The sequence below is a fragment of the Phyllopteryx taeniolatus genome, chromosome 11 (genome assembly GCF_024500385.1).
Source record: "Phyllopteryx taeniolatus isolate TA_2022b chromosome 11, UOR_Ptae_1.2, whole genome shotgun sequence".
Classification (NCBI taxonomy): domain Eukaryota; kingdom Metazoa; phylum Chordata; class Actinopteri; order Syngnathiformes; family Syngnathidae; genus Phyllopteryx; species Phyllopteryx taeniolatus.
This window is the reverse complement of record NC_084512.1, coordinates 24,722,451-24,749,639: the sequence shown is the minus strand read 5'-3', so window position 1 is coordinate 24,749,639 and position 27,189 is coordinate 24,722,451. Positions and strand designations below refer to the sequence as shown.

The 27,189-nt window shown below is 43.3% G+C and overlaps 1 protein-coding gene across 2 annotated transcripts; it reads right to left on the bottom strand.

Annotated features, from left to right (window-relative positions):
- Positions 1-582: 582 nt before the first annotated feature.
- Positions 583-27,189, bottom strand: peli1b (pellino E3 ubiquitin protein ligase 1b). 2 transcript variants are annotated; one of them, XM_061791081.1, is made up of 8 exons: positions 26,842-27,189; positions 21,802-21,930; positions 14,651-14,953; positions 9,948-10,077; positions 7,980-8,081; positions 5,968-6,165; positions 5,709-5,897; positions 583-4,268 (listed from the first exon to the last, which is right to left on the bottom strand). In XM_061791081.1, exons 3-8 carry the CDS (start codon positions 14,728-14,730, stop codon positions 3,699-3,701), a joined length of 1,269 nt encoding a protein of 422 aa, XP_061647065.1. In that variant the 5' UTR covers positions 14,731-14,953; positions 21,802-21,930; positions 26,842-27,189; the 3' UTR covers positions 583-3,698. The 2 variants fall into 2 exon arrangements, with proteins under 2 accessions (XP_061647065.1, XP_061647064.1); XM_061791080.1 differs by lacking the exon at positions 21,802-21,930.

Sequence of the window (27,189 nt, the reverse complement as noted above, 5' to 3'; positions counted from 1 at the left end):
TCAAAGTAAGAGTCTCAAATCAAGGTGAGGGTTTCAAGCTTGGGTTGAGGTTTCAAACTGGGATAAGTGTTTCACATTATGTTTAAAGCTTGGTTTAGGGTTTTTAAACAGGTTTAGTTTCAAAGTCGGGTTGCAAGGCAGGGTTAGGGTTTCAAGTAAGGGTGTCAAGCCTGGGGTGAGGTTTCAAGACAGGGTTAGGGTTTAAAGCCTTCCAGTAGGGTGTTGAGAAGTTTCAAGTTAAGAATTCAAATAAGGGTTGGTGTTTAAAATGTTGATTTTCAAATTAAGGGTTAGGGTTTGTTTACAGGCAGTGTGACTTCCTGACGTACTCCAGTTTTTATTATTATTTTGTCTGTGCCCAAAAATCACACAACTTTTTTTTTTTTCAAATTTATTGTTTAAAGTTATTAGAAAAAACATTATTTTGCTTTTTTGCACCTTCAAAAAACAAAAGAAAAAACATTTCGAATGGACGAGCACGTGCGTGTCATGATGATTGACAGGACCGGTGAGGAGACCTTTCTTCCATATTTGGAAAATTGGACGCGGTTGTGATGGCAACAGGGATGCGCGTGCTACAGATTTTCTATTTTGGGCTCCCTGAGGTGAGCTCGCGGGTGCGAGTGTGACGACATTTGATGCGCGACGACGCCAGTTGCTTGACTCGTCGGAGAAATGACAGTTCTCAAACGTGACGTCAAACTGCTTGGCGGTTATTGATTACATCATCACTGCGGGCGGACACACGGTGGACCAAAAAGTAAAAAGAAACAGGACAGGTCGTCGTTGTACAATAAAAAGCATGTAGCTCCATTTTTGTTCTTGTTATAGTAAACATCTGTAGTTGTTTCCTTACATGTTTATGTTAACTAGACAGCGACGAAGTGTGAAATAGTTGAAATGTGTGAGAGAAAAAAAGCCGGAAGTGAAGGAAGCCTGCGCCAAAATGCGGGAGCGTCGGTCGCCACATCTCGCGATAAATCCAAGAGGCGCATTTAGCAACGACTGATTTTTTTCCGTTCGTTTTCAAAGACCGTTTGAAGTTTTCGAAACCTGTCTTTGGGTTTCAAATTTAGATTTCAAGCCAAGTTTAGGGTTCCAAATTAGGGCTTCAAACATGAGTTATAGGGTTTCAAATTTGGAATTGAAGCCAATGTTAGGGTTTCAAATTATTGTTTGAAGTCTGGGTTGAGGTTTCAAGTTAGGGTTTGAAATGAGGGTTTCAAGCCTGGGCTACGGTTTACGGTTTAAGAGTTTGAAGCCAGGTTTAGGTTTCAAGGTAAGTTTTCAAGACTTTCAAAATATGGTTGCAAAACTGGATTAGGGTTTGAATGTAAGGTTAGACTTTTGAAGTAGAGTTTCAAGATCGATTAGGGTTTCAAATTAGGGACTGAAACAATGGTTCAGGTTTTAAATGAGTGTTTCCCTTGTTTGCAACCCTAATCCAGGCTTCAAACCCTAACTTGAAACTCTACCTTGTCTTGATACCCTAATTTGACTCTAACTTGAATTCAAACCCTAACCCTTGTTTTTTGAAACCCTAAATTGCCTTCAAACCCTTGGGTTCGGCTTTCAAGCCTGTTTTAGCCTTTCAAAAAAGGGTTAAGAACGATCATGACGAAAATAAGGGATCATAAATCGCGGTCAGCACTTTCGTCGGAGGACTCGCAACTTTTTTGCGAGGGCGTCCAAATGATTTGTCGACAGAACGTACATGTACATTCGTGGATATACAGTAAATGTTTTCAAAGCAATAAACAACTCTGGCATTCGTAACAGTGGTCACAATAATCTGTTCAACTCAGATTTGTTTGTGTGTGTGTGTGTGTGTGTGTGATGCTACATGGCTGCGCTGCGTTAAAGGGTTACAAAAGGAGGCGTCACTCGGACTTCCCACAATGCTTCAGGAGGTTTGCTTTCAGAAAAGGGTATATTGCTTTTGTCGACGACGGCTTGGACAAGCGAACACAGGACAAAACTTTTAAATACGACAAACACGCACACAGAAAACAAGAAAGACGTAAACCTCGGGGAAAAAAAGCCCTCAGAACACGCAACAATCTGCAAAGTAAAAAGATTGGAAATTGTCTTTTTTTTTTTTTTTTTACATGAGAGGCGATGTGATGCACTGAGGGCCATAAATAAAAAAGAAAAGTTTAAATTCGCGAACGAGACGTACAGGGTGTCCCAAAAAAATTTTGTCTTGCCCTGCGAATTTTCCCTCTCTTTGGGAAACGCCTAAGATGCCACAAGATGTCGCCAAAGCCCCATCAATAGAAAAGTAGTGCATTGGCGCCACCTGATTGGCATTCAGCTTGTTAGAGAGCAGCAAGTTGTGCAGAGAGTTCAGTGGTGCCTTGAGAGTTCTGAAAATCAGGTTTGTGAATCACTGTAATGACCACCCGATCCCCGTAGATGGCGGCGTTGCATCGCTTCGGCTTTGCGGTCAGCATAGCTTTTGCGTAGAAGATAAAGATTGGAGAGAAATGCCAACATGTTGGAAGACGGACAAGTCCAAGCACCTCACGCTCCTACAGAGTATTTTTTTGGGTGGTATACACGGAATGTATGTTTTGCGATAGGTATTAGAAAGTGTGTTCCAATCGTGAGAAAAGATGGAGTGAATGACGTACGACATTCAACTCCAGCCATGCGGTGAGCAGTGTCACTCACGGTGTGTTTCTAAATTGGATATCCGTAAATCTTTTTTTTTTTTTTTTTTGCCGTCAAAAGCCCCTTCTCAGTCTTATTTATAGCTCGAGGCGTCACGTAAGCAAAAAATATTCGCGTCAGAAACCGGTGTTTTTGATTAAACCAGCCCGTCTAATGCTGATTACTAAACAATGGAAAAAAGCTAGAAACAAACTTTTTACTTCTGGTGAAGGATGAGAGTTTACTCTTTCTTTGTGCTTCTATTGTCACAGAACACAATAATGTGTGGGTCTTGAAAGATCAGTTAAAATGCTCGAAGACAGCCGGCAATATGTGGTACACTGCTTTGAAAACGGCTGGCAATGAATCCGTTTAAAATGTGAAAAAAATCAATCAATCACTTTCTGGTATCGATCGAGGAGCATTTTCATTCATTTTAAGGTGAAAAGATGATTGGGTTATGTAACGCAATTCAACTTATCTCAAGGCACCACTGTAGTTTTTTTCCACTCGTGTACTCACTGATTCATCAAACCCAAAGACAACTTATTGGGAACAAAGACCTTCCTTTCTGACGCGCATGATCATTCGCAATGCGTCAAACTCTGCCGGAGTGTAGCGCAAATTCTATTTCGTTTTTTTACTTAAGTATCAGTTGCTGGTAACGGCAGCCTTTACGAGTGAGTACCCAATAGATTAAGATAAGGCCGCAATCCTGAAATGTCACCTAAAAGCCCCAAATGGCAAATGTTTGGGTAGTATAAGAGTGAGTCAATGTTTTTTGGGAACACCCTGTAGTACAAGAACAATAAGCCGTACTGTAGCTTTTGGTTTGGGATAAATACTGTTGTTGTTGTTGTTGTTGTTGTCGTCGTCGTCACAATCACAAAGTCTCTCCAGCAGTTTTGTCTCGGTGGAAAATATAGAAATCTTTGTCATGAAAAGGAATACTCAAAAAGGTCACTTAAAACTGAGAGCGAGACAACAACAACAACAACCCCCCCCCCCCCGTAAAAAAAAAAAAAGACGTCCAAACGCAGCGTCCTCTAGTCCAGGGGTCCTTGGAAGATGAGTCTGACGAAGCCGCGCTCGCCGCTCAGCTGGTGGGCGCAGAAGGGGCAGGCGGCGTGAAAGGTGTGCGTGCCATGGGGCAGCGGGATCTGACTCCAGAAGGCGGCAGTCTTCTCCGAGCAGACGTGGCCGCAGGGGCCGAAGGCGTGGGTGGGCGGCGCGGCGTCCACGTAGAAGCCGGCCTCGCAGCCCAGCCACAGGGGCACGTAGGGCCCCTTGGCGCGGCACATGGGGCACTCGCGCTGCCGCCCGTCGCGTTCCTCGCGCCGGTTGCCCCAGTCGTGGTAGCCGTGCACGTGGCCGCAGCGCAGGTACGCCCACGGCTGCTTCTCGTCCGGCGTGTCCTTGCGCCGCATGGAGGGGAAGGCCAGCGTGTTGAAGCCCACGGGGCACTGCGGGCGCGCCGCGTTGATCTCCTGCCGCAGGGCCTCCAGGTGCTTGAGGGTGGGCGTGCGCGACAGACCCTCGGCCGTGCGCCAAAGCAGCGTGGCGCCGCACAGGTCGATCAGGGAGCCGTCCACCAGCTCCTGAGACTCCGCCTCCACCTGCACGTCCGCAAACACACTTTTATTCCATTCACTCTGTGTTTGCAGTATTCATTATTTATCCATATCATTTGATCAATACCTTATTGAATTTCATTTGGAAAAGGTTCATTTTATTGATAAGACTATTTGAATATTTGGCAGCTGTTATCCTTCAAACGTTGATCATTGCTTGTAAGAAAAAAAATATTCGAGTAATATTTTCCAAACTTTGAATGCTAAAATGTCTTTAACGTCAGTTTCGTGATTTCCGAAGATGCAAATGATACTTTTGGATAAATGTTCCCCCCCCCCTGTTGCTTAATATGCATATTCCATGAAAACACAAATGCATCTTCGCGTCTTCCAAATTCTTTTTGTTGCTCCATTTACAAACGCTGCATCTTTTTCACTCATGCTGTCTTGAGCGTTAACGTCTCTTTACTGTTCGAGCCTCATTGTGTTGTTGAAGTACACCAGAAGGATCTGTGATCTGAAGTGCCAGGATGTGGGAGCCATTTTGGATTCACACAACAGCAGACGGCAAAATAAATGCTGTTATTTCTGAGATATGAATGAATATGTGAAAGTGGAAACATAAGCAAGTCTTTACCGTGATTGTGATTGTCTAAAAGCAAGAGCGTCATGGGTTTAATGAGTAGTTATCATCGTGCACTTGTCTCTGCAGAGTTTGAAGGGGCAACACACGTAAATTGTCCGACGTCCACGTTTCCTACCAAGACGGCCGTGTATGTCTTTACTGTGATGCAAGAAGTGTATTTCAGTGGGCCACCACCATTTGCGCAGTCAATAAGGATTGCCATTAATGAATGCCGAACATTTGAAATCATCAATAACTTTTTGAAAAGAGAAAATTGACTTTAAGCGTGACTGCTTCAAGCATACCCATATAAAACCAAGGCGGCATAAAACAAATTCTAAATTACAAGGGTATTTTGTGTGTCTTTACCATTATTGATCAAATTATATGAAAATACGAGAGAATCGTCGCACGCAAAAAAAAAAAAACAAAAAAAAAATGGATGGATGGACGGAAATGTTTGGCAAAGCTCGACTGTCTGCTAACTGCTTGTGTAGTATTCTTCAAAGTACACCAGGGGGCAGTGTTACTTTGCACCTCACGCTGTTCTCAGCGATGGCTCCACGCGTCACTTCATAGTGACGCGGTTTTCCGGTGTGACTTTTGACTCTCATCAGCGACAAAAGTGAAGAGATGCAAATTAGCTAGCTAAATGCTAATAGCACTCACTCAGGTTTTAAGGTCAAGTCAGGAGCTGAAAATCCTCCTTGTGTACTAGATGTCAGTGTAGCGCCAAACAAATACCTGGAACTTTTGGTGTAAATGCGGCTTACAAGACTACAAAAAAAAGATGATTTTTTTGGTTATACTAGACGTAAGCTTTTAGCTCATGTGAGTTTGTGTTTTTCTACTTTGCTCACCATCTTCCCCCGCTGCTGTGCCGAGCGCGTCTCTCGCAGGGTGAAGACGTTCCCGCACACGGAGATCTCGCGCCACACGCCGGGCCTGGAGTCCTGGCTGAAGCCGTGGCGAGGGTGCATCACCAGCACGCCGTTGGTGGTCAGGCCGTCCATCTGCCCGTCGGCCGTCTTCCACTTAGCCGCTTTCTCCTGAAACAAAAACAACAAAGTACGCACTCGAGCTTTGGGATCCCGGATGGCGGCGGCGGCGGCTCCTCACCCCGAGGAAGATGTTCTTGGACGAGTCGAAGCCGGCCGCGTAGATGCGGGCGGTGTAAGGCGGCGTGCGCTGGCACATGATGCGGCAGGCGAAGCGTGAGATGGTGCTCTGAACCGTTTGGGTGTCGCCGTTGCTCGGGCTGCCCACCACCGTGTCCGTCACCACGAAGTCTATTGGGCTCTCCGTGGAACGACCCACCTGGGACAACATGGACCAGGGACCAAAATGTCAGCAGTACTACTAATGAAAGTAGTACTACTGTAGTGGCCACCATTTTGGGGGGGAAATGAGTCAAAAGTAGCCTACTCTCTTTATCTACCCTACTTAACCTAAACTAACCTACTAAATCACCCACGAGAGATGCACCTATACAGTACCTCTATTTCCAGACAGAGTACGAGTACAAGTACAAATTGTTTGAGTACTCGCTGACACAGAGTACCCATACTTGATAATGCCATCATGTCTTGCAATTGTGATGCAAAAGGTGTTTTATTTTATTCAAATTATTATATGCATTTTTTTTGGGACAGACGTACATTATCGGTGCCGATATGACTGTACTGTATCGGTGCATTCCTAACACCCACTCAACCTACCCTGACTAACTTTTCTAACCTAGCCTAATGTACCAAACTAGCTACCTAACCTACCTACCAACCACTCTACCTACCTGGATTAGCCAACCCCATCTACCCAAACTTAACTACCAACCCGAACTACACTACTTGCCTTGTCTAAATCACTCCTACCTACCTTGCTATCTAACAATTCCACATTTCCTTCACGTTTCACTTCCCACTTTGTTGCAATGGCAACATGTCCCAATACTTTTGTCCATATAGCACACATTTGACTTGAACTTTTTGTGTTCTCTCGACAGAACTTTAGAGATAGCTGGTCTTCATGGCAATCATTTGGACTTTCTTTCCTTCCTTCCTTCCTTCCTTCCTTCCCTCCCTCCCTCCCTCCCTCCCTCCCTCCAGCCATCCCTCGTCTGCAGTTTATCTTTCATGCGTTGCTCTCCTGTCGGCCGCCCTGCAGCTTAACCTCTGACATCGCCGTGAATATGAAACACATTTTGGAATTAAATTTGCATGCGCCGCCCCGGCGGAGAAGACGCTTGACCTATTTTTTTATTTTTTTTTCTGGGCCGAGCAAGCGAGAGAAAGAAGAAAGAAAGCAAAGACGCCTTCATCTTTGTTTTGATGTCATTTCTGCTCGATTAAGACGTTTAGCCGGGGCGCATTTGGGTCAGACTGGGAAATGACTAAAAACTGAAAACAACAACACAGTCAGAATGTCAAGTCAACAGTGTACAGTCACTACATCCCATAATAACCATGACGAGGGGGGCCTCTGTGTTGCCCCTGACAGTGACATGAATCACACGTAAGTGTTTCGCGCTATCGTCAAGGTGACGTTAAAAGGCACTTTCAGCAATGTTGACAACATTGTGGCGGAGGAGGATTAATAATTAATTATGTTGCATTCGGCTTCATTAATAAAAGAAGACTTCAAAGCAGCATTGACATAACGGCACGACTAGGTAGTAATGCATAACATCGATAGTGGCGGCGTGAGAACTCTCTGCAACAGATATAGACAGACAATATCACAATACTCACATGCATATACCACATGGGTACATTCTTTATTCGCAGTGAAAAAAAATTCATCCATCTTTTGATGGTTTAATAAATGTGATAAAGTACATCCATATAGCCAATCGCTATAAATGTACCTGTAATCCGTTATTTGCCGTTTTTGTGCTCAGGCTAAAGCCACACGGCCAAGGAACTATGTTGACTTGAGCGGAGGAGCTTCATTTAGTTAGGCCATAGCGAAGTCTAATAAGAGAAAAAGTCACTTGGCGCCATCTTGTGGCAATTACAGGCAAGTTCACATCTTTTTGCATGGGTGTCAATTAATCATGGATTTTGGCTTGTTCACAACAGGGCTGGCGTGTGTGTGTGTGTGTGTGTGTGTGTGTGTGTGTGTGTGTGCGGTACCTGGAACATGTCTACATTGCTGTCGTGTGTGTACTCCACCACCACCGTCTGGGCTCTGGACAGCGTGTACGAGATGCTGTGCTGGTCTTTGTTGCTGATGGCCTAAAAGTGGGCGGAAGACAACGCACGTTGAAGACCTCCCCCCAAAACAAGCAGCAAGGGTCCGGCGGCAGTCAAGACAAAAGGGAGGTGAAGAGAGTTCACACGGTCGCTCTACGGCGGCGACAGTGAAGCCAAAACATCTCGGGCCCACCCGCGACAGAAAGTGACCTCAAAGCCTGGCTTCTGCTGTGTCTCCACAGCAAGTAGGTGTCTATTAGGCACACATGTCAACACGCGCCGCGTTTCACCCGTCACATGCTGGAAAACGCTGCCATTCCTCCAGATCATCCCTTTACAAGCCTTTTTGGGCTCTCGAAACATTTCCCAGTGTTCCATTTCAACGTTATCGTTTCAGCTTTCCTAAACTTACACTCAGCCTTGGACACACACGTACACAGGGAAAAGAGCAAAGCTTAAAAAAAACAAAACGATGTTGCATAGCCCGTTTCTTTGGATTTAGAATGTTTTCCCCATAGGAAATAGCGGAACAAGGCAACCTGTCGCCAGGCTAACACTTTTATTCACTGTACAGCGATGCCTTGAAATACGAGTGACCCGACTTGCACGTTTTTGGAGATACGAGAATGGATGTTTGAACTGAAATGGTGAAGCAACTAGGCTTTACACGATTAGGATTTTTGGGACCGATTAGCGAGTTGAAAAAAAAAAACCATAACCGATCACCGATCCGATAACATGATGGAGGAATGTGTCGATTTTAATGACCTGTTCATTTACTGTATATACTTGTGTACTTAATTGCTCCAAAAATTATATTTACAATAAATAATGTATCTCTGTTATTCTATTTATGCCAGTGAGGCATAGTGACAGACAGAACCAATGAATGGTCTTCTATTAGATGGCAGGAAGTAAATAAATTAATGTATCCAGTTTTTGTGACATTTTTGTTTGTTGGTGTGCCGTGAGATTTTTCAATTGTCGAATATGTTCCTTGGCTCCATAAAGGTTTGAAATCACTGCTCTAGTCAGATGGTGTATTCTAATCAGTCAGGTCAAACCAACACTACAACGTGACAGAAAGAATGGGTGCTAACTTACTGTAATGACATTATTTTTCATTACATTACTTCACTCACACCAAAGCCTTAGAGCATGATTCTACAGAACGGCGGCATATTCACGTACAACCGTTCGTGGTACCACTAGCTTGCTAGGCTACATAAGGTTTTGTTGCCTGCTTTCGAGCCGTATCGTATTCAAAGTACGGGAACATACATCAAGCGAGCCTTAAACGAACGTCCTCTCCTGTCCTGAGCACCGGTGACCACCAACATATGTTTTCCCCCATTTTGTTCTTACAAACACATGGCGCGATCCATTATTGTTGTCGTCACCATGGTAACGAGTGTATCCGGTCGCCACCCAGTTTTAAAGCTGTTTTACAAGCGTAAAATAAGTTAACCAGCGTTAACATGAAGACGTAACAACCTCATCTAATTTTGGAAAGGGTTTTACAAGTGTAAAAAAAGTTTGCCACAATTAACCAACCACTAGCTTAACAAAGATGTTCTTAACTCTCCATCGTTTTCTTTTCTCAATAATAAACAAAGAAAGAAAAGCAGAGGAGTTTTTGTGTGACGTTAACGGCTGTATTTGTCCCCTCCCAACAAATCCAAATGATACGACTATACCTGTATTATTAATATATATATAATAATTGTTTTGTGTTGTAAAACTGCATCATACTGAGATTTGTTTCTAATATCTTGAGCCGCTCAAGATGATGGACAAAATAATAGGAACAGCTCCCGGTGCGGTGCGGGTGTACACATCTAAAAACTCCAACCACAAAAGATAGTGTCAAGGTTAATTACACACTGTGTGTGTGTGTTTGTGTGTCACCTTGGCAGCCTGTGGCGAGCAGGCGACGTGAACCGTGCTGGGTTTGACTCCGTTGGCTTTCGGCCGTTTGCAGAGCGCAAAGCGGCTTTTGCGTCGGCCTCGATCGCCGCTGGGCAAAGAGCCATTGTACCTGCACGTACACAAACGACGACACAATGGGACAAAACAAACAAACAAGTGCTTCTGTTCCTTGGGAGCATGTGTGTACGCTCGCACACGTTGTTTTTTATGTACTCACGTGACCCTAACTCAGCTTATAGAATGCATCACAAACAGCAGCTTTAACTTTACAAAACTCTCAAAAGACAATAAATTATAAATGTTATGAGGGAGGGACAGACGAGTAACCCAAAAAAGCCTCAAGAGTGGTTCAGTTCACGACACATTTGATTGCGTTTTCCTCTTAAAGGTTTCCAAAATATCCCAAGTGTGCCATTTCTTTTTCCACGACCTGTTGTTGGGCTTCAAGGTGCGGTGGCGGTGGTACGCACGTGGAGGGTGGCGCTAAAAGCAATGCCGTCTGTTGATTGCTTGACAGAAAATTGAGATCCGTCACAATGAATTCATTGATGAGGGGAACACAAATACAGTAGATTAGTAGTGAACTGAAAGGAAAAATATTGATACTTTTGACACTAATTAGTTGAGGCTATGCATATCATTAACAGGAAGATAGTGGAAAGTAAGATCTTGTGTAAATGACATGCAATTGGTAGGAAACATTTTTTCTTTATACTGGGTAAGTGCGTAATGTCACGTAATGGCAGAGCGTAAACGGAGTCATGCGTGGAGCTATTTCAGCTTTACAACCAGCCAAGAAGTGCTTTGTGATTTGAGTGGAGGGTAAAACTTTTTCTTTTTTTTTTTTTTTTTAAATGTTTTTTTTTTCTTGCTATATTACAGATCTTCACCTACTGAGGGTGGGTCTGAAACCTCTCCCTCGTGACAAACGGGTTCACTGTAAAGCAGCAGTCGTCCTAAAATCACGTAAACAGTGAAACGTTTGGTATTTTGCTTAAGAAACGTTCACTGGAGGAAGTCAAACTGCTGACTTTCCTATAACAAGTCACCCACTGTGTCCCTTGAGCCACATTTCGGTGTGCCTATAATGAAAGCAGGCTTTTGTCATTTGCAATTTTTTTCTTTGCCTTTACATCATCTAAAGAACCACACACTCGGGGGGGGGGGGGGGGGGGGGGGCACAGCGAGTGGCACTTTTGAAGCGTGCGTAAGCAAAGGACTGGATACTCCCTTTCAACAGCTTCTCCGAGGTTTGTTTTGACTTAAGTCCACAAGTTCAGCTGGAAGTGGGGAAAAAACCTTCACCGCACCCTCCTCCTCATCATCGTCATCACGCAACGCACACCTTCACGCCAACACCAACACAGCGCGCTTCCTTTACGTCCGCTCACCTCCTCATCCCAGCCTGCAAGCCTCCTACATTACAGCATGTATGTTATTTAACAACACGCGTGTACGCATGTCGGTAGGTTTGGTTGGTTTCACAGCTGACTCAAAGTTTGCTGGTCGAAACCGGTGTTGTCACGGCGATGACCGTGGAAATTTTCCTCAGTGGAAAAAGCAGTAAAAGGCGGGTGGCTGCTCTTCTTTAACCTCTCAAAGCTTTTCCACTTTGCTTTGCTGTTTTTTTTTTTTACCACCAAGTGCTTTTTTGGGTTCTAGGTCAGGCGGACGTTTTTAAAAGGGTTGTCACAGTCGTAGCATCATGTGCTCCAGAAAAACATATCAGCATTAAAGACAGTGAGATCTTGAGTTTGATCCCAAAATTTCAGGAAAATATGCAAGCTTTGAAAGAAACATTTTTTTTTCCATCTCGGAGTCGGCTTGTCTCGGTGACAGGGTGAGCGACTGGGTGTGAGTTGTGGGTTACAGCAGCTTCCTGAGAGTGTTCTCATTTTTTATTTGTGCGTCTGACTGTTTGACCCCTTCAGTAAATGGCTGAAAGTACATACAGTACCTCAATTTCTCCTTTTATTTCACCTACCTTTTTGTGAGTAGTGTATTTGATTCATTTACACATTGGGCTTGATTATACTCATTCGCTGATATGACCACTGTTGTATATCGCCACGGGAAAGTTATTAGAACATGTAAAGAGGTCAACTCCACAAGTCTGCTACCCGCATGTAGATAAAACAAGTATGCACTTAAGTTCAAGTCCAAAAGGAGTTAATTAACATTAACACACCAAGGAGTGACGCGTCGACGTGCGCGGCTTAATAAATAAGTGTGGCCTCTCGGGACTGTGCTGTGCTACATATGTGTGACTCCATATTAACATAGTAATTGCATCTACACATTTTAATGTATATGCTAATGTGCCCCCCCCCCCCCCCCCCCCCCACCCCACATTTGTATGTATGTGCATGCGTGTGTTATGTGTGAGTGGGCCAATCTTGAATGGAGCTCACGTAGAGAGAAGATTAGAATATATATAAATCTTGTTCGGGGCCGAGCCTGCTGAGGAAAGTCTCAAAAAAGACATAGGAAGTCTACCATTTGAGTTTTGACGTGGCTATTTAACGGTCATTTCCATTTTACGGTCATTTCCAGGGGTCGTTGGAATACGAACACGTCCTTGGGAATTTGTGTGTTTGCTACCAAATTTGTGCCACCAATACGAGACAGATGGACGATGCTAAATTACAAACAATCAGTTTTCGTCATAGCATGTAGCATGGCAGCAGTTTTGATGACTTGCCACAAAAAATAAAATAATAATAATAATTTGAAAACAATTCAGCGGCTGAAGCCAGTATACCTTAGGCGCACACAATTTGTTAATCGAATAATGTCAATAATTACATTACAAAAAAATTATATTACTGCCATGAAGCTTCCCAGGGATCGTTTTCCCACACGACTAACATGCAGAATGGCTAACAGTTAACCGCTAGCGAGGCGCTAATCGGAGCCAAAAACTGACGCACACGTCACTCACCGAGCCTTTTAAAGCCACACACTTTCAAAGTCACAGATACTACAGTGTAGACAGAACGTAAGGATTTGAAGCAAAAGACTAACTAGACAAATGAATGACGCTTAACTGAAAAGAATTTGAGTTTCCACCACGGCGTATGGGCGCAGCATGGCGGCAACGTTTAATACCTTGCCATAAAACACACAAAAACCTCGTAATACCTCTTTACAGCATGTATGTATGCTTTTAAAGCTTTACATGTGCTGCACTCCATAAGGAGACATTCTTAACCTTTGAACTCACAGCTATTGTTTGGATCACGTTTGCTAGCACCGCTGCTACCCACGGGAACGCGGGCTCGAACCGTCCGCTGAGCTCGGCGCCGTCCCCGGCGAGCGACCCTGCCCCGTCGCCATGGCGATGTTCTTGCCATGGTTACGCCTCCCAAACACCGAGCGTGGTTACACAGGAACGTTTTTCGACCCCCGCTGGACATGTTCTCGGTCAAACAACAAAAACAAGGACGCTTCCTGACATGCCGTCGTCTGGGCGGCTTCACGCTGAGGCTCCCGAAAGACGAGTTCCATCTGTGCTCACTTCCTGTGTAGTGTAGAAACAAACAGCTGCTAATGACAATGGCTGCGTTTTCTCCTCTTTGGACCACAACATGTTGTCACATGGTTACAACAACTTAGCGTTTGGTTATAATATGTCAGGGAGGTCATTATGCCTCTGACTAGCCTGCAACACTGCTGCATTAGAGCCCTAATAGTATCCTATGATTGTAACTGTCATATGATAGAAGTGTAAAAAAAATAAATGAACCCAGGTTTTTTTTTTGGGTTCAGGAGCCCTTACAGCAGAGACCCATCATAATCAGAATGCCAATTCAATATAAGCACCACGTGCACGCCTAAATGCCATATGAATTCTAAAGTTGCCTATTTTCGAGAATTTGTTTTTATAATGTTATGAGAACAAATTCCCATGATGGAGAAAAAAAAAAGTTGCAATGTTATGAGAATAAAGTAGTACTTAAAAAAGAAATGGTAATCTTTACAAGAACAAAGATGTTTTGTCAGGATAAAAAGAAAAAAGGAGGATTTTTCCAGAATAAAGTTAGTAATAAGTTATATTATGATATTAAAGTCAGCTATAGGTGCAACAATTAATTGTATTATTACACTGGAAAAGACACCTTTATTCTCCAAAAATAGGACTATATTCCCAAAAATATGCGACTTTCATTGCAAAAAATAAGACTTTTTTTTCTTGAGATAAAACACCTTTTGTTCCTGTTGTTTATGTTGTGGTACATCAGTCATATCTGCGCTTTTAATTGGGCCAAAGCTAAAGTAGGGAAGAGTAAATAGTTTATGTATGTTTTATTGGCGCGCTTTTCCAAACTTTTTTTCACCACTAATGTCTCCTATAACCTGTCCAACTCTATTAAAAACACAATCTTTTTGAGAGAGAAAGTAAAAAAAAAAAAGTGGTTGCAAATGTCTGCACACCCTCTTACAACTGGAGATGTGGTTGTGTTCCGAATTAACCAATCACATTCAAACTCATGACAAACAGAAGTCGGCTCACACCTGCCACCATTTAAAAGTGCCTCTGATTAACCCCAAATAAAGTTCAGCTGCTCTTGAAGGCTTTTCCGATTCCAAACCACCACCCCTACGCTACGGCTTGCGGACCCCTGGAGATCCGGGGAAACCGAATTTCACTGTAGCGCTTGGTGTAAACGGGTGCTGCTTACCCAAGCACAATGAGCTCTCCATACTTGACTGGCACTTTGATGGAAGTGGTGCAGATGTTCTCCTGCTCGGGGGAGTACATCGGGCTCGGCTGATGGATGGACGTCTGGCTGGGCTGCAGCGGAGGGGTGGGGGGCTCGCGAGGCAGATAGGGAAAAGGAGGAAGCGGGACAGGGAGTTGGGGGTGGTGCTGAGTTAAGTGGAACACAGGGGTGGGAGAGGAGGAAGAGGAGGAGGAGGACGGGGAAGGGTCAGCTGAGCCTCAGCTCCAGCCTCTCATGCTTCAGGCGTCCGTCAGTCTTGCCCTGCAAGGGAAGAAGGGACGTTAGCAACAAAATCGTCACTCCGAGTCCAGCTTGTTTCTAAGGCGCTCCTCAGAAACGGGAAGTGACGCCCTCTTCCCGTGACGGTGACACAGTGCAGGTGTCCATGTGGTTTCCTGAGTGGCTCGCTCAGGCGCAAACAAAGTTTTCACAGACCTCCGCCAAGGTCCAATTACATCTTCATACTGTAAATACAACGGTGCCTTGACTTAGGAGTTCAATTTGTTCCGTGACCAGGTTCAGAACGCAAAACATTCGTGTCATCTTTCCCCGTTGATATGAATGGAAATGCCATTCATCTCTTCCATAATTCAGAATTCATAGTTCTTTTTTTCCAAGGAAAATGTGGAAAAAGGCCTCAAAATAGCTCAAATTCAGCCAAAACAGAGACTTTCTTCCCACAATGGGAAAATTCCAAATTATGATTTATAAGACCCCTGCATGCATCACAAACTGAAGAGGCACGTGCGTTGACAAGCTCTATGTTTGGCGTATAGCAGCGGGAGTCAACTCTAAATGGATCAATCACATGCGATGCGGCGAGGGAGGTGAAAAATCACCCTGGGGTTCAGCGCGTTCACTTCAAACAATCTTCATCCTAAAAATGCAACATTGTGCTGCATCACAAGATGAGCCACAAAAAAAAGTTGTTTTTTCCGCAAGGAAGTGGAAAGTTTAGATTGGTCTGGAGTCGAGACTGACTTCCCCCCCAAAGTTTAAATGCGGCTACAGTGGTGATTTCTTGCCTCCAATGTCGTTTAAAATGTTTTTTCAATTTTACTCTCAGAAGGGTTTGCATTCCTTCTGACCGCCAACAACTTTCTAAATCATTAAAAAAAAATGTCGTCCTTTTAATTCAAGAATAAAAAGTCTTGATTTCTCCATTGTTTTCATGTAATTATATGAAGTTCAAGTTCAAAGTTTTTTTTTGTTTTTTTTTACCTAAAAAGGAATTTTTTAAAAATTCTTACATGTCCTATGTAATTCATTTTATGTATTAATTAAAAGATTTTATTTATTTATTTCATTTGTTTTAAGTGTATTCTTTAAAACAATTATTTTTTTCACAATTTTGTTAAATAATCATAAAAAGGTCACATGTTTATAAAGCCCTTTTAAATGTACATTTAACATATTCATTTGACTACAAATCAAATTATTCAGAAATGAATTTCAAATTAATGATTTTTTTTTTTTTTTAACAAAAACAAAATTAAAAACCGTGGACTCCCCAAATGGAAAGATTTTATTTTTAACAAAAATCTGTCAATGATAACTGTTAATTTTTTTTAAATAACATTTTTAAAAGAAAGTTTCTGACTTCTAAACTCCGATGATGATGATAGTCTTTAAGAAGGAGCATGGGAATCTGCAAAAATAGCGTGGTAATTATACAAGTGCGTATTGTGCGGGCATGCGCTTGTGTGCGCACACACCCTTGACCTCGTCGTGACACGCAGCTCGCTCGCTGCTTAGTGACACACGCACACACAAGCCCACGCATAAACACACACAGCGGTCCAACAAAAGAGAAGGCCGAGAGACTTTGCAGGCGAGCGAGGTCGGCACACTGATGACAGCCACAAAAGCCACTCGACACCCGCCAAGGCGACACTTGGCCAATGTGGACAGCGCTCTAGTTTCATATTATTGTATGTATTTGATTGACTATTTTTAACCTTATTCTTATCTCTAGAGTGAAGGGAAACTCATACGACCTGCAACCACAAAAATGAGAAATGCAAGGTCAACTAAAATGTAGCCCACTTCAATTGTTTATACGATACAGGATAAGTATCTAGCTTAGATAGCATAAAACTGTTAATAATAATGCCAGCACAAATGAGAGTAAACTAGATTTATGCAGATCTATTTTTGGCAATCCGGCAATATTTACCGCCGCATCCGCCCCCGAAACTACTACCGCAACCAGAAAACACCCACACAATTAAAATCAACAATACTTACTATGAATAGGAATAGTGATCAACCCATAGAAAAGGAATGAGCGCACTGAATTTGAAAGTGGTCCACCTTAAACTGTGACTCATGTTCTGCGCACAAAAAGATACCTGTGGAAATGAGAGCAGCAACCCCTGAAGAAATGTTGAAATCTCGACTTCAAACTTGTTTCTACAATCTTGGATTTGGTTAAAGCACAGCTAGTATGGAACTAGTCTCTTGCCCTGCCTAACCTCCTGATATCTGCATTTTGGCCTATTTTACTGCCGCTTCTCCTTGGTTCAGAAAAGACAAAAAAACAAGCATGAAACCAAGCATTTACGTTCACGCCTATGCACAATTGAGTGTTAGACAATTTTGACTTCAATGAACATTACATGCGTTATTTTTTAAATGTGGGAGGAAACCAGAGTACCCGCAAAAAACACCCACAAGAACGGGGAGAACATGCAAACTCGACACAGGAAGGCCGAAGCCCGGATTCGAACCCCCAACCTCAGAACCGTATGTGCTAACTACTCATACAATGTGCCGCCGTATTCATTTATCTCATCAAATGACTGGTTGATTTGTATGAATTAAACTCACTTACAAATCTTGTTTTCTGTAAACGTTCAAACATGACATGGGCAAATTTGCTATGAGGCTAACGATTTTTTTTTCTCAATTCAGAATCTAGGAGATCAAAATATACAAGTCCTTTTACAGATACCATTTCATCTGCTTTGCTGTTTTTTGAGACGTGACGCATCGGCATGATTATTTGCTAGATAGCAACAGCGGGTCAACGTGAGAAACCAAACGTAGACTCTGATCTTTGTCCGATCTTGAAGGTCATTTGCGACGTTCACCACATCCTCAAACACTTAAAAGGCTTTCAGCCATTTTGCGCCTTTTACGATTCCCTTGACGTCCTGGCCGGCTTGATGAACACCACTGCACGCTTTGACGTAAAACAGCAGCAGGAACTCACACATGATCTTCACGTGTTTCATCTTCACGCTTTCACGCAAGAACAAAGAGTCGGCTCGAAAAGATGCCCGCTGAGATGCTTTTCACACGAGACCGAGGAACACGTGACTTCAATCGAGAAAAGAACCTACACTATAAGTAGTATTGTAATACAGTAAGTAGTAGTGAAACAGCAGTCAAAAGTTCCATTGAATCAAATTAAGTATGATCATGTAATGAATAATCTCTACCTGGTGAGCCTGGTGAGCTGTTTCAACTCACGTGCTTTGTATTGACTTGCAAATGAGAGCTACTGGCGCAATAGTATTTCCTTTGACAACAAGGAGCCGCTAAGTGGTACCAGTCGGCTGATCCACTTCATCAAATCGATGTAACAACAACTTCTTTTGTCCGAGTCTGGAATTCCGTGCACCCTCTTTGGCCCGTGTCCTGTTCTGGAAAGCCGCTTAAGTCTTTTAAAGCCTCGAGGAGCCTTCAAGGAAAAGCTACTAGAACGGCTTACCAACTCAAGACACGTTTTTTTTTTATCAGCTTGCTGATTAGATTAGGAAATTTATGGTCTGATAACTTGCGCTCAGTGGGGCAAATAAAATAACAGTTCCAGACAGTCGCGTTTCCTTCTCGACATCATAAGGAAGTGTTTCATTCCCTGACGACGGGCGCTAATACTTCCAAGACGACGGAGCGCTCGGGACAAATCACTCATTGTTGACGCTCATGTTTTGTTTTTTGTTAAAAAAAATAAATAAATAACTAAAATAAAATTTTTAAAAAGCACACATGGAGCTCGCGGGGCGCCTCACTTCTTCCGACGAAGGATGTTACGATTCTGAACGAAAGGCGAAACATCCCGCTAATGGTTTCCAGACACGGCGACGATAAAAGTCTGAGAGAAGACCCGAGGACAGCGGAAAATGGCCACCGATGCCACAATGCGGGAAATGAATGTAGCGAGAATCACAGCGGCCAGACAGATAAGACTGCATTATCAATACTGGACAGGCGCTGCGGTTTGGGGAAAGGACATACAGAATAACAAAGTATGGAACCTAAATGTATGTGGTGGGCTGTTATGGTGGACTAGTGGAAGTCGGACAGAAACGCTTCCATTCATGCAGTTAGACGGCTAAACACGATTGGTAAATTTATTAAGAATTGTGTTTTGACAAAAAGGGGCATTTTTCAAGAGGAACCACTGATTTTCACATTATCTGTATAGACAAAAATGTTGATAGAAATGACAGAAATGTTTTGGCTTGAAAAAAACTACATTGTGGCCATCCATGGGGGCATCACAATAGGTTCTTAGTAGCGGTGGTAGGCTGTATTCAATTAGCTAATTGTGTTGAAGACCATAGACGTCCTATTGGGGTACATTAGTGAGTTCTGCTTTGTCGTAGACATATTGCACTTTATTTTCTTTTTTAAGTGTGAAAATATCCTAAACTTTGGACAAGCTCACCATCATTTTGCTGCGACTTTTTGGGTGAATCGTTTCGGCTCTCAATTCGTCAGCCCTACTCTACGCCGCTCTTCTGACTATCCACCATCTGATACCCCTGCCAAAGTTGGAAAATTGCCGCATTGCTTTCAACACCCATTCCGTGTCGATCCCTTTTGCGCAGAACAGACACACAAACAGCAGATATTACCCCCTTTCACAAATATTTTTCCCAGGTCGCTGCTCTATCTGAAAGGTACCAACGTATAGTGGGGGTGAGAAGTCCGCCCGCCAATTTCCTAGCTTCTCCTAACCCGCCTTTGCTGGCTTCTGCATGAAAGGCACATGTTTATAAGTACTTTCAAAAATAGGCGTGTAACTCATTTAGAAGTATGTGTGCAAGTCCCAATACTTTTGTCCATGGACGCTGAAACATTCCCAGGAAATACTTGGAGCCAGATGGGCTAAAGTGATAGCATGCACACAGGAAGCCCCAATTCCCTGCCCACTCCCACACAGGACACACTCTTTTCACACTCAATGCTCCCTGGAGGACCACTCCTATATTTAATACATTTTTGATGTTTTTTATATATATATATATATATATGCGCACGTGTGATTTGCAGGTGCGGGATGACAGGTTGAGCGAAACAGTAGTTGCATGTTTTGGGGGCATCGTTACGAACGGCCAAGTCAGGTCGACATTAACCGCTCGTTTTCCCAATTAAATCGTTATTGATCGACCACCGCTTTCAGTGTTGTTAAGGCCAAAACGCCATTGGCCATTAATCGACTTCAACTGCTATTGATCATTACTAGTAGTAGTCAGTTAAAACCCTATCTTAAAGTCATGTAACAGGACTTCTCAGGCACTATCGTCTCCCTTTTCATTTTGTGTACAATTCATATGGAAACTGCTGCTAACTCTGGAATTGCATGCAGGATGCAGTCTTACATCTTGTGATGTGGCACTTTTGCTTGATTGCGGTGTGAAAGAGACTCACAGGCTGAACTTTGTCTTTCCCGAGACTTGACTTCACTCCCAATGGACTTCACTAACTTTTTGAACGAGCGTTGCCACAACAATGCTCGTCGGCTCTAAACAGCCAGGAACGAAATGTGCGACGCGGGTCAGGAGGAGGACTTGAGCATTAAGAACAGGGTGTGGAATGTGAATGCGGTTGAAAACACATGTGAGCGCAGGCGAGACCACCGAGTTTTGCAAGGCCAAGACCGACCACACCTGTCTGACTGATTTCAGACTTTCTTTTATTTTAAATGACTCATTTCACTTCAAAAGCATGCGAAATACATCCGTAGACCGTTTTTTTCCACCCCCAGAAGATGACGGCACCATCGATGCCACTTACCCCCAACTGCGCTTAAACAAGCAGATACGGAGTCGGAGCCTTTGGCGCCAAATTCCCGCTGAGAATGAAATTGACTCATCAACACAAACTTGAAGTGGTTGTGTGCAGGCTGCATGCCAAAATGACAGCTCTACGAGCCATGTCCAAGCGAATACAAGATTTCCCAAGTTCAGCCCTGACCTTCCTGAAGACTCTGGAAACAGGACTCTGGAGTCATATTTGTCTGGCTACATGTTGCTAGGCAGACTTCAAAGGGCTCGTTTGTAACTGGCCCAATGGGGGGGAAGGGTCGCAAATATTTTTGCCGGGTCAAGAGTAGAGACATTTATTTATTCAAGTGAACTCGACGGTTAATCGGAGCATGGCATCTTTCAGGCCACTATTTTAGGAAACGCAGTACAATATTTTACAAATAGTCTAAGTCACAGGTGTCTAACTCAAGGCCCAGCTGCCACATCTGGGCCGCCACATCAGTTTATGCGGCCTGCAAAAGCAAATCGTTTGCGTCAGCTTCCATGATTCTTGCTCAAATCGGGACCAACATTTTAAATTGTCATATGCAATTACATGACTTATTTTAATAGTTTAAAGGGGTGTCAATTTTCGTATTATTATTTGAGTATTTTAGTATTCAATTCGTGTTGTTTTTAGTCATTAAATGAATGCTGCTTTTGGTAGCAATCGAAGACCCTTACTCGGAATGGTTAGAGTGATGTAGTCTATTCATTCCGATTAATACAGGCTTAGAATCCTAAGAATGTCAGCTGGTCTACACTTGGCGCTAGCTGCGTAACGTGCACAATGAGGTCATTATTCTAAAAAGTCTCGATAAAAGAATCGCTTGGGAATTCATCGAACGATTCCATGGAATCGTTAACTCTGGAACCGGTCCTCAGCAATTTTCGGTTTTCAATACCCTTCCCTTTTTTTGACATGGTAAAATGTGGGTTCTTTTTAGCTGCAAATTATCATAATACAATAAATCCTAAAATAGTTTGTGTTGCGAATCTACATAATATGTGTTTTGGAGTTGAACTACAGAAATACATGAATTTTCCTAATTCGAATTTATTGAGACGCACCTGTATTTATTCAAACGGAGGCGTGGAGGCGTGCAGGCGGCCTCGGGCGACGTTCCGTGAGGTGGGGGGAGGTCGACACGTGGAATGGGAGGAGAGACGTTCCAGTTCCAGCCTCATCAATGATTCAAGCTGACAGCACGACAACAAACAGTAACAGGATCCAAAGCAGCAACACAAGCACACACACAAACACACAGCGGAATAAACTCACACACAGTCACGTCAACACGCAGTCTTGCGACATCATAACTGTGTGTGTGTCTGTTTGTATTTCTTATTGAGGTCAGTGTGTGACAACATGTCGTGTGTGTTCATAACAATGCCTTGTGCAAGCAGGCTGGATACTGGAAATGTTCCCTGCCTTCGGGCGGCCTCTTTTCCCGCGTGAACAAAGTGCAGTTGAGCTGTCCGACGTGTACGACTCAAGCGACGCGACGTGCCCAAAAATCACCAAAAGGTAAAGCGAAGGAATTTCCATTTTATCACCGTAACCGTCGAGAACATGTTGTCAAACGTGTTGGGAGTCAATTTGGAAAATGTAAGGGGGGGGGGGGATTTACTGGAAGTTCAAGTTAGTGTTTTTTAACGTGTGCATTGACATGAATATAGCAGGATTCGACAGACAAGCTCTACCAAAATATAAAACACCAAACTCAAAGATCTGACTTGTATTCTATGCACACAAAAAAGGCCAATTTCTCTCAAACAAATCTGTCTAAATTTGTGTTTGTGAGCATTTGTCGAGATATTTTATCCACTTGGCAGGTGTGGCATATCAAGATGCCGATTAGACAGCACGATGACTGCACAGTTGTGCTTTAGGCTGACCACAATAAAAGGCCACAAAAAAAAAAAAAAAATAGTGTCGTTTAGCTTTGTCAGCAAGTAACCATGCGCAGGGTGATGCTGGATTTGTAGCATGTTGAATTAGTACACCGAATATTTTGGTCAAATTCTGAATGGCAGTCAAATTTAGAAGCACCACTTTAGGATGGGCATCGATTACAGGAAATGAAAAGGATGGAAAAACACCTCCATTTTTTTTTTTTTGAAATGTCGAAATCAGGCCGCCAAAACGTGCCCACCGTCTGACCCACTTTCTCGGCCAGATGTAATCTGCTTCCGTTCACTTTCAGGCTGTTTACCAGACAGCTGCTACCAATATGTTGTTGTTTCATAAAATTGAACATGAATGAGTGCAGATTCACAAAAGTCTTTGGTTGTTGTAGATGCAACCCCTATCAAGAGAGTCCTCATACGTTTGCTGAATTAACTTAATTGTTTTGTTAATGACTAAAATTGGTTACTTAAAATGTATGTATTCATTTTTGTATTTCTTTTTCATCACTTCTCTCTTTAAATGATTAGCTCATTGATTAATTGTAAATAATAAAATATTCTTACAATGTAGAATTTCCCCTCATCGATGCATGGTCTGGCCCATCTGTCTGTTTTTACAAAAAAAGCAATCAAATCGAAATTTCAGCGCGCTTTCAGACGTCAGAGTTTGTTTATTCCCACTGCCCTGTTCCCACGTGGTAAATGAATTAGTAAACAGCAAGCTGTATGCATGATACTTTAAGTATTATTTATTTTTGCCATTCCATGACAACTTTGGGTTTGACATCAAGACATAAATATGAGTCAAAAGATTCAAATTTCAGCTCATTTCGACATATTTACATCTGGATCGGATACACAATTGTATCCGATCTTCCCCCTCTCCAGCTCCAAAATTGGGATGTGTGTCATTGCAGCTTAAAGAGGCAAATTAAACACATAGAATCTAGGTTTGCACGATGTCCCGTACTAAAAATGTACCCCGATACCACGTCTTTTCAGTGCCACTAAGAATTAAGAATGACCTCCCTAAATGTGATGTGATGTCTGGAGTTGGGCACAAAGCAAAGGATACTCCAAATAAGAGCCCAAACAGGCTTGCTTCAACATAAAGACGTGTGTGTTCTGATTTTCACACGTCTTAGGTTTTGTGACCAAAAAAAAAATGTCTTCTGCAAAGCCATGTTTTTGTATTTTAGACAACAAATGCAAATCACAGCTGCTGCGAGAAGCATTTTATTTCGCTAAATAGCGCAACTGCTGTGTCAATTTGGGGGATTTTATAATGATGGACTATCTAGAATAATTGTCATTAAAATCCTCCATTGCCGAATAAAAACAAGAAGAATTTGAAGTTCCCTCTTTTGCCCTCTATGATTTCACAGTGGTTGCTTTTTTGAAACTAATCTTTTCGGTTTGTTTCAACCATACACTGGAATCAGTCCCGATTCCAAAGTGAGTCGGCTTTTAATTAGCTCAAATCGCACAATGTATTTCAACTTAAGACTCGCGTCACACCCTCTCTCTATGGATGGACACGTTGTGTCATGTGTGCTAACCCTAACTGCATTCAACATTCCTGCATGACCTTCATCCATTCATGGACGACAGTAACGCAGGATCCCGCTGAGACTGGGACGGCGTGTGTGCGTCTGTGTGTCTGTGTGCGTGTGCGTGTTCAAGCCTCCATTAAGACATCAAAGTATCTGCCTGCTCCCCTCTGACACCATCAGCTCGGGTTTCCTCGCTGAAACTGAGACGCTAACGTCGTACTTTGTCAAACGTCCGCTGCTACACTGCAGGACACGCTGGCAATAAAAGACACTTGAATTGCCTTTTTGAGGGCTTTAACACACTCAGAAACTCTACAAAATCTGCCAACAAGTGTATCCTGACAAAAAAATAAAATGACAAAAAATAATAACCACCTTTTAGGGGCAATTTTAATGTCTGCCGCCAGAATCTGATTTACACAAAATCCAGCGCGTGTGTTAATCATGACAGGATGCACTCAAAAAAAATGAAGAAACAAATAGGTAATCAGCCACTAATTTGTACTCCTGCAGGGGAATTCACCCGATCATCACAGTGTCAGCTTTTCATTATTATTACTGCTTTTACTACTGTATAATTTCAGTCAATAAATCACCTTTTGTGGCTTTACCATACACAAAAACCCAAATGACTGCAGTATCCTGGCAAAAATGAAGATGCGATGAAATTCATGCCTCTTGAGTGGCACTTAAAAAAAGCGTGCATTCCACTCCTATCCTCTTTTCTTATTTGTCTCTTTTGTGGCTTTAGCCTACTCAAAAACTGCCAACGCGTGTATCCTGGCGAAAATGTACATATTTTCCTTCTTCTGAAGGCATTACCGAGGTATCGGATCAGGGCTCGGATACTTAAAATCAAGTGACTCAGACTCAGACTCTCCGGTGCAAAACAACGCGAGTGTGACGTATATCCACCGACAACCGGTGCGTCACGTTTACATGCAATCCGAAAGGAGGCCCGAAAACCAATAAAGAAGCAATGCTGTCTGCCATTGCGGTCGGAAGGTGCCGCAAAATTAGCTGTTCCGCTTCGACCCACACATGTTCCCATAATTCCAACTACTATTTCCCTACGTAGCAGCCTGCAGAATGTCCTGATTCTCCCCTCGCAATAGCGCCCCGAGGGGAGTTGCAACAGATGGGAAGTTTACTCTTCTCCAACCGGCAAGCGCGCGTGATCCCAATCTGCAGCCAAACTTACAATCGCCTATTTTCAAACGGGGCACGCCGGAGGGAAGCGGGGATGATGTGGCGATGGTCGAGGCCGAGCGAGGGGGAAGTCATTGCGGTGTCAAACTCGAGGCCCGCGGGCCAGATCACGGGCATACAACCGTTCGCACTCAAGCTCAGGACAATTTTAGTCTTCAATGAAGCTAACATTTTAACGTGTTTGTTTGGAATGTGAGAGGAATTCGGCGTACCCGTAGAAAACCCGTGCTCGCAAGGACGCAGCTTCCTCCCACATTCCCCCAAAACGGATGCCAGATTTATTGAAGACTCTATATTCGGCATGAATGTCAGTGTGAATGCTTGTTTGTCCATTTGTGCCTTGCGATTGGGTGGCGAACAGTCCAGGGTGAACCCCGCATCTCCGCCGTGGAGCTCCAAAATGAATACGTGTTTAAGTCCCAGTCGTCTGCATCGTGCCACGTGAACGCCGAGCCAGCTAATGACCCTCTCCGCCAAACATGCAAGCTCTACGACAAGTATATCGACTACTATTCATTCATCTAATTGCTCGACCGCTATTTTGACCTTGTTTAACTTACAATTGTACAAATCGTCTGAATTTCAGCCTCTAAATATCCTCCGATTGTTGTAGTCCTCCATGAAAGCAGATTGATTATCTTAATGTTTCATCAAAATAACACATTTGGAAACATCTGCTTTTAAAACAACAATCAACATTTTTGCCTATTTACCGGAACACGAATCACAATCAATTTATGTTTGTGAATTGAATGGGGGGAAAAAAAAAAACACACACAATTATTAAATGAATTATTATTATTAAAGTAATTGTGAGTTGCACCCCTAATTACTCCGCATGGGAAGACCAGAGCCCGGATTCAACCCCACCACCTCAGAACTGTGAGCTGGATGTGCTTTTCCAATATATATTTTTTTAAGTATCTGTACTTCTACCTGTCCTTAGGTACAGAGTGTGAGAGTACGTTTGCCACCCCTGCCTGTAATGAAAACAAGTTTGACACCCCATGCATTCAGCTTTTTAGACAGCATTTTCTTTATTTATTTAAACAGTACGCGCGCGCGCACACACACACGCACACACACACACGCGCACACACACACACACACACAGCTTTTCTTCTTGCTGTTTTCCTTATCAGGCAATGTTGTTGCCACTGCAGCCTGGACTGCTGGTGAGCATGCACAATGGAAAGGTGATGAAAAGTAATAAACACGGCATAAATCTAACTTATAAATATTGACACACATAAACGAGCAGAAACGAGCACAAAGAAAGATGAGACCCCCCCAAGTCATAACTCACAGCAACCATCAGCACTAAACAAGCTAGCCCTTTCTCCGTTGGGCACTATAACGACTGTTTAGCTGGTTCGAAAGGAGCCTAAACCAGCTTACAAGCGCTAAGCCGAGAGTGGGGAGCGTGTGAAGGACTCACCGTGGGTTCAATGACGGCTTTATTCCCAGCGTCTCCGGCGCCGCTAGCTGACTGGCTGCCGCCGGGCTGAGCTCCGCCGCCGCCGCCAATTTAGCAAGCTAGCTCACCGGCACGTGAAGAAGAAGAAAAAGAAGGAGAAGGGGGGTACAAATGTCATAATTCTCGCTTCATGAAGAAAGGTGGGGAAAAAATGTCCAGGTGGAGCTTCGAGGTGGGTCGGTGAGGAGTAAGGAGGAGAATATCCAGTTGTGTGTGAGTGGAGGCTCGGATTTGAATGACAGGCTCTCCTTTGTTGTGAACCTTCCAACGTAAATACACACTGACCCCACATCCACACATCATCCACGC